This window comes from Pagrus pagrus (genome assembly GCF_965226575.1).
Source record: "Pagrus pagrus genome assembly, chromosome: 20".
Classification (NCBI taxonomy): Eukaryota; Metazoa; Chordata; class Actinopteri; order Spariformes; family Sparidae; genus Pagrus; species Pagrus pagrus.
The window spans coordinates 17,775,758-17,787,859 of NC_140207.1; the positions used below are offsets into that span (position 1 = coordinate 17,775,758).

Consider the following 12,102-nt stretch of genomic DNA (forward strand, 5'->3'; position numbering starts at 1 on the left):
CAATATGTGAGAGATTAAAGCCGTGTTTTGCTCACTTGGTTGGAAAATCCACCATAATCCACAAGTTATGACTTGTAATGAAAATGGTGTGGTAGTACTATGTTTTAATTTAAATCTTAAGCTGTAGCTAAACATAATTTGTTGGAACTCACCATCACTGCATGTGATAAAGATGCTTCAGTACCTGCTGTCAGTGTTTGATGATCTCAAATGTTGTTGTTTTTTTACCTCTGTGAAGAGAATTGTCTCCATATTCAAGCCCCGAAACACTGAGATCTAAAGCTAATTATGTCTAAAGCCGAAAAGCCACTTAAAAGAAACAGCAAGCAAACAAAGCAGCCCTGTAAACTCTTATTTGCATACACTCCAGGGAGGGAGACCGACAGAGAGAGAGGGAAGGTGTTGATGAAAGGAGACGTAGGTAAGCAATGAAAATCTGCTGAGATAAAAACTACAAATCTTCAATCAAACCCGTTTCTATTTTCAACACCAAACAATTCCTGGAAAATGCGGACGGCTGGTCCCGTGTGCGCCACAAGCTCCGGGAGTTTGATCTCGTTGCTGAATCCTCCGCTCTGCTCGCTTTCTCTGCAGGGTAGCAACGGGATTGCACACAGATTTAGAAAATTTAAACTAACAGAATGCCATTTTTCATTTGAACATGCACAGCTGATTTCCCAGAAGGCTTCATTCTGTCTGTCCCCATTCGGAATAAAAATTAGGAAGAAAGTCGGTCAGGAAACAAAACGCAGCACTCTGGGTCCTTGTCTAACCAGCCGTTTTGAATATTTTCTAACAGCGCCTCGTCTGATGAATTCTCCTTAAATAAATGCACAGATGGAGGCATTAAACTCGTGAAGTCATGGCTGGGAAACTGATTTGCTTCGTGCTGTAATGGCATCACAGAGCAGGTCAGCAAGCAGACACCACTGGTATATATTAGAGACAGATTCAGCATGTGTTCTTATTCCTACAGTGCTGCTTCAGTGTTTTCATTCTTCTGAGACTCTCTCTCAGAATAGACTTGATTAGCCTTAATCACAAGATAACATGTTGGGTTATAAACTAAAATTAAATTCATCAAAATAAGTGTTGGCAGTAGCAAGGTTTCAACAGGGCGCCCTACACATGCAGCAAGACCTGAACGTCAGTATGCATTTTCTTCCCAGGAGGCAGGTTTCAATCAGAGCTTGATTGGTGCTTTTTGTGTTAATGGTCAGACAGAGCTGCTTGCTTCATTTACCTCATGCAGACATGTCTGAGAGCATGTTATTTTAGATTACAGCCGGACCAATGAATCAGCCAAGCCATCGTGTCTGCCAATATAAGGTTATTGCAGATATATCAGTGTTGGTGTACATTATTAGGTTGAACTTTCAGTGCGGAAATTGTTCCCTTAAGATCGGTCGCAAGTTTATTTTTAACTATAAAATGTCCTGCTCATCTTCTGTTGCCTTCGTTACTTTGAGTGCGCCTGGTACACAAGCTTTTCACTTTGGCACTGAGACGTATTCAGTTTACAATAATGGTGGCAGATTTACCGCTCAAAATTTGGTTTTCAGTCCAACTGTTTAGTGTTAAACAGCAAGATTTAGGTCAAAGTAAAGCATTTTTACCACAGGGTCACACTGGGAACGCTGGTGTGTGTGTGTGTGTGTGTGTGTGTGTGTGTGTGTGTGTGTGTGTGTGTGTGTGTGTGTGTGTGTGTGTGTGTGTGATTCTGCAAATTATTTTCAGTATTCACATGTGTGGCTCATTTGGTTGTATGTTTGTGTGTGGCCCGTCTCCTTTTGGAACAAATCTTCATCCTATATAACTCCTCATACACTGTGGAGGGCGAGCAGGGGATTAGTCGTTACACTGCAGCAGATGCCGGAGCCACCGCTACATCAAAGCAGCCCTCACAGCTCTGAAGATGAAGCCCGACTTTTATGTGGAGTGCTACGCAAGTCGAGTCAGATTTAAAAAAAAAAAAAAAAAGGGGGGGGCAGAAAAAGAAAAGGAGAATCCCATTTTATGTGGGATACAGATAGAATGGATGGATTTCTATTAATCACTGTGTGTGTGTGCGCACCCACGCGCGCACGTGTGTGTGTGTGTCAGGGCCAGAGGAAGTGCGACCCAGAACGAGAGGCGCACTGTAAGAGAAAGAGGATGACATGACAGGAATTTCCTCTTCCAAAAAGAGGCCACTGCATTCCCACTTAAACTCAGCCGCACTTTGTCCTACTGTTCCTTCCTCTTCTCCACCTATTATTCTCCCTCCTTCACTGCAGCCGTATATTGTAAATTATAATCTTTAAGGTTAAATGTCAGATGTTTGGCCTTTAAGAAGCAGGGGAACGAGTTCAAATGTTGCTGAAATCATGTCTGTTTTGTTACACACCCACTTCCTCTTTTTGTTGAAGGGCTGCGTTTCATCTTAATGCTGACCGAGCAAAAGTTCCTCATGAATCCAGCATGTAGCATACTGTATATTTATCGTCTGCTAGTTTCCTCTGCAAACGTCCTTGTCAGTCTTTTCATGTTTTCCCTGCTTAGTCTCCGTCTTTCCCCCAACAAAACTTCTACCTGAGGGGTTTAGATCCCAAAGAGAGACATTTATTTTTGTCAGTCCTGAAAATATTGAAAGACTATCTTTGTGCTGCAAATTCAGAGTCTGATGAATATTTTTTTTTCCCGCATTTAATATTGAATGTTGTCAGCCCTAGGCCTCGTTTTAATGAGTAATCAAGTGAATTTATCTGAAAGGCGTCTGATAAGATAAAGTAAAAAACGCGTGACGTCAGTCAAAGAACGAGAAGCCAAAATATTTGACATCCTTTGTTTTTCCTCGTTCCACCTTTGTCATTCCACCTCTTCCTTTTCTCGCTCCTCTAACGTACAACTCTTCCACCCACCCACCGCCCACTTCCTCCTGGCACACACTCCACCTCCAACAGTGACGGAGGAAAGCACTTCCTGGGGTCACACTGTCAGAAACGTGCTGTTTAACCTAATTACTCAGCAGGAAGGAGAGTTTAAGGTAAAAGGAGAACGGGGACGAACACAAAACATTTTACATGGTTTTAATTTTTCCAGAACATTATCAACGTCCTCCCAGATATATCCAAATGTGCAGGTACTTGTTCGGCTCCTCGGGTTAAGGAAACTTTTAACAAATGTTTAAATGGGACTCTTGCTCGCCAGTTTTTCCTGCAAGGGATGGTGGCTGTTTCTTTTTTATCTCAGTCGAGCAGTTACCGGCTCAGTTTCTCAGCGCTGAAAAGTTCCCAAAGTACCTCTAAGCAAGGGCAAGGAGAACTTGTCACCATGTCTGTGCCCTATCTTAAATTAGGGGAACATCAACATCAAATCCAGTAATACAAGGCAACAGGTTATTGCCGGCCATTTGTTACCAGGCTTGTATCTGTCTTTTTAATCTGCCTTCTCTTGTGTTGCTCCTGGAGGGTACTCCCAGCTGTTTCTCGTCCTTCTCCTGCTGATTTATTTTTCCCTCTCTTTCTCGATGTGCAGGGAAGCAGTTCTGGGTGTTTAAGGACACAGTGTTGCAGTCTGGATACCCCAAGGACATCGCCCAGTTCGGCCACGGGATGCCGGCCCAGAGCATCGAGACCGCTGTGTGGTGGGAGGATGTGGCCAAGACCTACTTCTTTAAAGGGGACAGGTGGGGATAAAGAACCTTAAAACTTAAATGATTCAGACATTTAGCAGCCGCAAGAAAAAAATACCAAAAACCCCACTTGATGACCAAAGAAGTTTTGTTGTTAGAGAAAAACTTGGGTTAAAGTGTCTTAGTAAGGGGTTGGGTGACCATGAGTGTCACGAAATGCTTCAGTCCTGTTAAGAAAATATTTGAGAGCAACAGATTAAATAAAAAATGACTAGACGAAGCCGAAGTTGAGATATTCTCATATTAAAGTTGCAATATGTAAGATTGGCCACCTGTCAATTTCATACGCAATACAAATAGGGCGCAGCATATCATCAGAGTAACCGCTAACTGCTGCTTACAGTAGCTTAGCCTTAACCTTAGCTAGTAAGCTCATTTAGCCGTGCAGGTAGCGGTTTGGACTGGGAGGTCAGCGACCAGGGGATTGTTGGTGTTTACACCACCAGCACAGGAGCTTTGGACCAGAGCAGGGCTGGAGCTAGCTGGTTAGCATGCTAACTTCAGTAGATATCTCTGCAACACATCAAACCATAAACATTATAATGTCAAAACTGCTATTTATTCACATACGGTTGATAATTTAAGTTAATCAAATCGATTTCAACTATAATTCTTACATATTGCCCCTTTAAGATGCAACATATGAGCATAAAATGCCATCTGTCGTCAGTTCGACCTTGCATTCATAGATATACAGTACCTGCTTTGTCTTCCTGTGGCTCATCATTTGTTCCTGTTTAGGTACTGGCGCTACAATGAGGAAATGAGAACCATGGACCCTGGATATCCCAAGCCCATCGCAGTGTGGAGAGGTGTGCCTGACTCGCCACAGGGGGCCTTCGTCGACAAAGCCAATGGTACGATTTGTCCTGCCCGATACTCTGATTTGGCAATAACAGCACGGTTCATGTGCCAGGCAGCATTGATTTCAGCTGGTCACTGGCACACGCTGCGCTGGAGGTAAAGCAGAGTAGCATTGATTGAAATTTGCCCCAGTTATTACACTGAGTCTCAGTGAGTGGCACACTTCCATACATGCAGTATCAGGGGAGGCAGACTGATGGAGAGTGTTTGTGTATGGCAATTGAAAGATGAAAAGAGGCCAGTTTATCCAGAAATGGCTTTTTTTTGTGGTTTGTTTTTGAATTGTTTCACAAGCAGAATGTTCCATAATCAGTCCATCCTGCTCAGTGTGCCATAAGACCCAGTTGGAGCAGGCTTGTGGAAAGCAGAAAAGGACAAGACCACCGCTGGGCGCTCATTCCGGTTTAAGCCAGTGGGCCCTCGCCAAGGGTGAAGAGGCAGGATTTAGAAATCTCAAAGAGCTCACCCATTGGCCCGTCAGATAGTGTGAAGAGCGAAATCGCTTTTCCCATTGGATGTATCGTGCCAGGTGGGTTTGGGCCTGGTCTTGGCACCGCCCGGGTTGGAAAAAGCAGGGCAGGTGGTGCTGAGCACTCGGGCCATCTGTCGCGCAGATCTCCTCCTAGATCCGTAGCCGTGCATGTTTGTCGGTGAGGCCAGGTGGAGCGGGCGTCTATCCGAGCATGAAGGGTGGATTTATATCCAAGGGGATGATGGGTGTTTGTGTGCATCACATGTATTTCTGCTCATATATGTGTCAGCCTGCGTTTATTTGGCGGGCTTGTTGTTCACGTAGACAGTGTGCGCTCATAACATTGACCCAGATTACCAGCCATAATCGAGTGTGCTGCTGCTCCCGACGATGATGCGTGTGAGGCTACACGTTTCGGAGCAGGGGCCTCAGGGCGATGCTGACCTGGCTCTCACCCACAATAGCTCGGGCTGTCTCACCTCTCACCCTCCCTCACCTCTCTCTCTCTCGCTTTCCCGCTCTTTAAATTACAGTAAGTTGAAGCAAACACATCTATCTGTTGCTTCACCTGGACCGTTCTGTCTCTATATAACAGATCATTCGTGTTCAGTGTGGCAGAAGCTGCTGCCCGGTTGGAAAGAAGATCCCCCAAATTTTTTATAATTCTTCAGCTGATCACGGTTGTCAACTAAACTCTAAATGAGAGATTAGAGGGCGTTGTGTGCAGACTGGCTTGTGTTTCGAGGCCTTCATAACCACATGTTGCTCAGACTGTAACTGGTTGGCGTTTAAAGACCAGACTGTGCCTCCTCATGAAGCAAACTACCTGTTAACTTCACGACTGTTTATGTCTCTCATAAGACCCATCCAAACTGTCTGTGCTTCTTTTTAAGAAACTAGGTAAAAAATATATTTTGGGCAATTATTGGCTAACTTTTTTTGCCCAGAGTTTGATGAGAAGATTGATACCACACATGCTTGTATGCAGAGTAAAAAAGCTAGGGCAGGGAGGCAATTAGCCTAGCTTAGCTTAGCATAAAGTCTAGAAGCAGGGAGAGACGGCTACCTTGGCTCATTCCACAGTTTTAAAAATGAGCAAATATGTACAAAATCTCACATCTAAAAAAAACCTCTCCAGGAACTCACTGTTCCTTGTTCCTGTTTTTTTTTTTAAAAAATACTTATAGTCATGTAACTCCCCATAAAAGACACAATGTAAGAGATACAGCATGTTCATTTGTCAAGCTTTCTGTGTACAGAGACAAACTAGGCCTATTTCACCCTGTCTCTAATCTTTATGCTAAGCTAATTATTTGGCTAAGCTAACCACTGCCTGGCCAATCTTCTCTTGGATAGAAAGACAGTAATTTCATGATCAAGTGATTTCCTTCTGCTCATAAGATGTCAGTTTTAGGCACACAGACATCTGGCCTTAAAAAACACCAATAACCAGCGATAGTAATGAATGATTACATAGATAGGAATTTAATTTAATCAGAAGACTTTGATATAGTCACATCCTGTAAAAACAAAGTTTTTGTCTGACAGTGTTAGACGAGCAGACATGTGCAAAGCAGTGCTCCCCAGATGAATCTTTTCCGTCCTGTGCCTCCTCACTTCCTCACCAGAAACATCTTCACCTAACAAGTGATTTAAGAAGCCCCGGCTCCTACAATAGCCATCTCAAAAATCTGACTGCAAAATCCAAGCTTTTCCTCCCTCTTATTTTCCCCAGGAAGAGCGTGCATGAATAATAAATGGCAAGAAAACAAAGTGTAAAAGGGTCCAGCGAGGAAGAAGAGAGCTGGAGAATTCAGCCAGGCTGTCATACTCAGTTTTACACAGCATATATTTTCCCCAACTCGCATTTCGGAGCCAGTGACTTGCAGGAGGCAGTGAAGTTTAGTGTCAACCCGAATAGACACAACAGTTTCACAATAACTTATTATCACAGCACTGAAAACATGTCATATAAAGACTCTAAAATGTAATTTCACAACTATTTTTATGCCTTTCAAACTTGTCATTGTTAAAATGTATTCACTGTCAAAGCGTTGTGTGTAATGGGTATATCTCAGTTGGATAGGGGACATAATATTTTTTTCTGCCTCTGTCACCACGCTCATTGCTCCTGACACAAACACAGAGGGACCCAGTGAAATAACCCCCAATTTTTCATCACAAAATGAACACTGACTTACTGTGTAAATAGACTTCTGGATTTGCGTGACACCGGGACAATTGCCTCCACATCCCTGTGAAAAAAAACTGCCACTCTTGTGGTTTGAAAAGCACCACAGCAGCTTGCTTCTCCATGACATTTGTTGTGCTGTTGTGTGATATTAGCTGTGGGGTTTGGCTCCTGGTTGGCTGTGTTTTTGTTTTCTATGACCAGATATAATTAGTCCTGAGGGACAGTCGGGGACGTCTCAGCTGAACAACTGAGCTGAAACGGAAACAATTGCTCAGCAGCAGAGCAGCGCACTCAGTTGTTTGAGCCGGCTTGTTTTTACCTCTCTGGCAGGTTATCATCACTTCGATTTCAATTCAAATCGTGTTTCCTGATGATGGGAAAGGCAGCCGTCCCAAGGCAGAGTCTGTTCAATATTTTAATTAAAAAGAAAATACTCCCTCTGAGCTTAGAGTGAGCTGAACTTTGCCCTGCTTGGCAGACTTATGAAAACCCTCAAACACAGACTCACTGCTCGCCAGAAGTCAATCAAGTGATTTTAGTATGTTTTTAATTATTGAAATGTGTTTTGGAAACCAAAAGTACTGAATTGGCTCCTTCACCAAGATCAGTGGTGGATAGTGATGTTTAGTTTATTTACTAGTATTGATCTAAAATACAATTTACAAGTACTTGTACATTTTTCCATATTTCCAGTACTTCTACTTTGCTTCATTTCAGGGCAATTTTGTACTTTTTACTTCATTTTTTGACAGCTTTTGTCCTTTTTTACACACAAAGCATATGATAATCTTTAAAAATGATGTGATGGCTTGTTGTTCAGTCGACCCTTTTGCTAATCTCGACTGTATTTATAGTTTTGAAAGAGCAGCTGAAGATGGTTGTTGTTGACTTCCAGTGGTTTAAACTGCAGCGGTGACAAAGAGCTGTACTCCAGGCAGTGCCATTACTGTATTATACACCTGGATACAATGGCGCCACTCAGCCTTGCTTCCATTTTTGCCCACCGGCCACTTGTTGCATTGTAGTGAAAAAAATACTCCTATGGCCCTTATAGCCTTTTACCCATAGAGCACCATTATAAAAGAGACCTCTGTAAAACTGTTGATTGGACACCTTGGACGGCAAAAAAGGTCAATTATGACTCTTTCTGTTAAACATTTTGGATCCATGGCGGTGTTACATTACATTTACATTTGTAAAACCTTACCCAAGCCGAGGAAAGTGATTTAAAACCTGTGGTATCATTAAAATGTAAAGTCGATGGGCAGAGCAGGACCTCATGGGCGGGACCAGTCGGTGAAACATTATGTTTATTCGGTTGGCCACATAATGAGGAAGTTAACCTTTGAAGGTGGAAAACTTCTTGGGTGTTTGTGCCAGGCGAGCAGCTCTACTTGCCTGACACCATCTTTGCATTCACCATCTAGTTCTTCTACAGTATATAGATCAATGGGCAATACACCAAGATGTCTCTGATGGATGTGGTTACATGTGCAACAGTCTCTTCAACAACGTACTTACAGGTTTCTGTTTCTTCCTCAGGTTTCACCTATTTCTACAAGGGGAAGGAGTACTGGAAGTTCAACAACCAGTTCCTCCGAGTGGAGCCGGGCTACCCGCGCTCCATCCTCAAGGACTTCATGGGCTGCGAGCTGATGCCCATCGACCCCGCCCGGCCACCGGCCGATGACGGCAACTCGGACGTGGTGATCGAGCTGGACAACGAGGCGAACACGGTGAAGGCCATTGCCATCGTCATCCCCTGCGTGCTGGCACTGTGCCTGCTGGTGTTGATCTACACCGTGGTGCAGTTCAAGAGGAAGGGTACGCCACGCCACATACTGTACTGCAAACGCTCCATGCAGGAATGGGTCTGAAACATCGGATAGAGGCGAGAAGGTGGGGCGGCACAAGACACGGGGGAAAACAGGATGATAGCCCCCACCTTCAGAGAGGAGGACAGTGGACTTTGGACAACTTTCGTGAAAACACACAGCCACGCCTCCTCCTTTTGGGTCGTCTGATCAGACCCGCAGAAACAGCCCGCCGGCAGCCCTTCAAACATAAGGTGACCCCAGGACTTAAAATGACTCCGCTAGCCCCCCAGCCTTTTTAACAAACAGGGGAGCAGAGGGACAATTTGTGGGGGATCTTTGCCTGAAATGACCGTCAAACCCAGTCAAAACAAACAGGAGGGTCGGCATCACTTTGTATCTCAGAAACTTGACTTCCTGTCCCATTCCTCTTTCATTTCTTCGCCCAACTGCCCTTAATCAGGAGGACTTTCAGGGGGACAAGCACTCTTCTCACAGGGCACTTCATTGTCATCTGTCATATCAGGTTGTTGATTAAACAACAGTTTTATATTTTCTGATCTCGGTGCCCCCCCTTCATACTGCGCTCAAAAGATATACAGTCTCAGATAAACACGAGTTAATCACATTACCAGTCTTCAGTCCCGTTTCTGTTCTTTTTTCCCCCCTTTTTTTAATTTTTTGATTTGAATACTTCTAAGAAAGGAGGTCCTCACTGTTCCCTTTAACACGCTTCTGAGGAAGAGACCAAACGAAACCAAATAAAATCAATTTCTCTCCAAAGAGGATCACTTTTTTGGCTTTCTTTTTCTTTTTTTGTCCTCATTTCAGTTCATCCTTCCTTCTCTTCTCTGGATCCTTGCAGCGATTAAGAGTTGGGGAGCTCTGACTGTTGTGGCAGTCTGTCTGAGACACAGGGGCCAAATTATTCTGCAATATTTTAACTCGCCTTAATTATAGATCATACTACTTGTGCTTGGTTTTGCTGTTCTTGGAGTTGTTGTTTTTTTTTTATTTGTATACCGCTTTTGTTTCTGTTTGTTTGTTTATTGTAACAGAAGCTTGTTGTGAGCTTCCTGTGATTGGTTTTTCTGGATTTTATTACGTTACCCAGAATTCTCAGCACTGGCTTGCTGAGCCATTCTGGACAAAAAACATACAGTAGGGTCAGCCTGTAATGAGAGTAATGTATTGTATCGTAAAAAGATGTCGGAAGGTTCTGGAGTCAAGCCACTATTTTTGTGTGTTAAGATATTTGTTACTGTTACTTTTATCATTTCCGTACAACAGAAATCAGGCTAATAACAAGCCTGGAAGTCTTTTAATGGATTTGCTGTTGTTAATTTTTCTGTCCTCGGCCCATACTCCCCTCATTTTAAAGAAGTGTGCATCCAAAATGGTCATTCTGTATGGTTATCTGACCATTTTTTAAAAGAATCCTGTTGACTGCCTTGTTTGAGAGAGCTCACAGTTCCCAGAATGCTCTTGTCTCCTGACTGAGGACCCACAAAGTGAGACACCAAGTCAAGATCAGTGCCTGTGTCAACGTGCATGCAAGCATTTACATACTGTACATCCAACTGGTTCTGCTCAACGTGGCTTTGGAAACCCCTCAAAAAGCTGAGGAGGAAGTTTACTCTTAAAAAATACTGTTTGCATTTATTTTTGTACATTTTAAGTGTACCCCTCCCCTCCCCTAACCTCCAGGTACAACTAAATCTAAGAAAAAAAAGAGAAAAAAGATTCAAGTGGTACAATTGGGAGATCTTTGGAAGATCTGTGGCAATTTAAATTGGCCTCTACAAAGCAACCAACCATTAGCAAACATGTAGTGTCCTCGCTGTCACGGCGAGCGTCTTTGAATGTGTGTCTGTTTTCATGATCACATACTGGTTTTTTCCTTTCTTTCCTGTTTTCTGGTTAAAACAAATTGGACATCTCACCATGACTTCTTTGTGTAAGACTATGGGACAACGAGGAAATGTGTCCTGACAGAATGAATAAATTGATCAATATATGATTAAGAGCTGCCTTCGAACTCTGCTCATCTTTTCACCTGCATGTATTGGAGCTGTTTGTGCATCTGTGTCCCACACATCTGATCTTGCTGTGCTTATAGTCGTCCGTCATCTCCAACTCTTATGTGATGTGAGTAACATCTGTGCTCGCCTGGCACAAACGCCCAAAAAGATTTCTTCCTTCCTCTTTATGTCCTCAGTATGTGGCCAACCGAATAAATGTGGTGGTCAGTCGGTTTGAATGCAGTCAGGAAGATCATGCTGTGCTTTGAAACTTTGAAAAAAGTTGGTATTTGGACACCCAGAATTCATGTTGAGTACTTCAAAGTAGTACTTTAGTGAAAGTAAAGATTTCATGTTAAAATATATACATTGGTAAAATGAAAGTCACTTACAGAAATAGTACAAACGGTTCAGTAAACGTCTTTTAAGTATCTGATATGAAATGTACTTAAATATCAGAAGTAATTACTGGCAATTTATGTACTTAAGGGGGAAAATGTAAGAATTTTAGTTTAAAAATTAAATAGCAGTTTGACATGAAGTCTATGTATTGTGCTGCAGAAATATCTAATGTTAGCATGCTAACAAGCTAACGAGCCTTCCTATCCAAAGCTCCTATGCTAGCACTGTAAACAAATAACACTCCCCTGGTCCCAGTCTTAACTGCTAGCTGCATGGCTAACTGAGGTAACTAGCTAAGGGTGGCTACAGTTAGCGGCAGTAAGTGGTTACTCTGGAATATGGTGCCTCCTTATTGTTTTGAGTATGAATTTGACAGGTATTCAATTCTTACATATTGCACCTTTTAAGGTATCAAAAGTAGCTTAAATATGTATATTTTATTATTGATTATAAATAAAAAAGTATGTACAGTAAGTACTGTAAAATATGGGTCACCGTTTACCAGCCTGGCTCACTACTTGATCCAATATTTTTTAAATAATTAATTTGATAAGTACAATACTAATCTCCATGACACCACAAAATATGCCCCGCAGTGGTTCAGCACATGCACGATAGCATTTAGCTAAATGCTAATGTCAGCATGCTAACATGCTAACAAT

The 12,102-nt window shown here is 42.8% G+C and overlaps 1 protein-coding gene across 4 annotated transcripts in view; it reads left to right on the forward strand.

The window, feature by feature from the left end:
• The window catches only part of LOC311249762 (matrix metalloproteinase-16-like), a 73,418-nt gene extending 62,375 nt beyond the window's left edge, over window positions 1-11,043 (forward strand). For all 4 annotated transcript variants that reach the window (XM_084341065.1, XM_084341067.1, XM_084341066.1 and 1 more), the window contains 3 exons: window positions 3,517-3,667; window positions 4,415-4,530; window positions 8,746-11,043. In XM_084341065.1, the coding sequence (XP_084197191.1) occupies window positions 3,517-3,667; window positions 4,415-4,530; window positions 8,746-9,080 (602 nt within the window). In that variant the 3' untranslated portion in view covers window positions 9,081-11,043. The remainder of the gene's footprint in view (window positions 1-3,516; window positions 3,668-4,414; window positions 4,531-8,745) is intronic.
• Window positions 11,044-12,102: the final 1,059 nt, after the last annotated feature.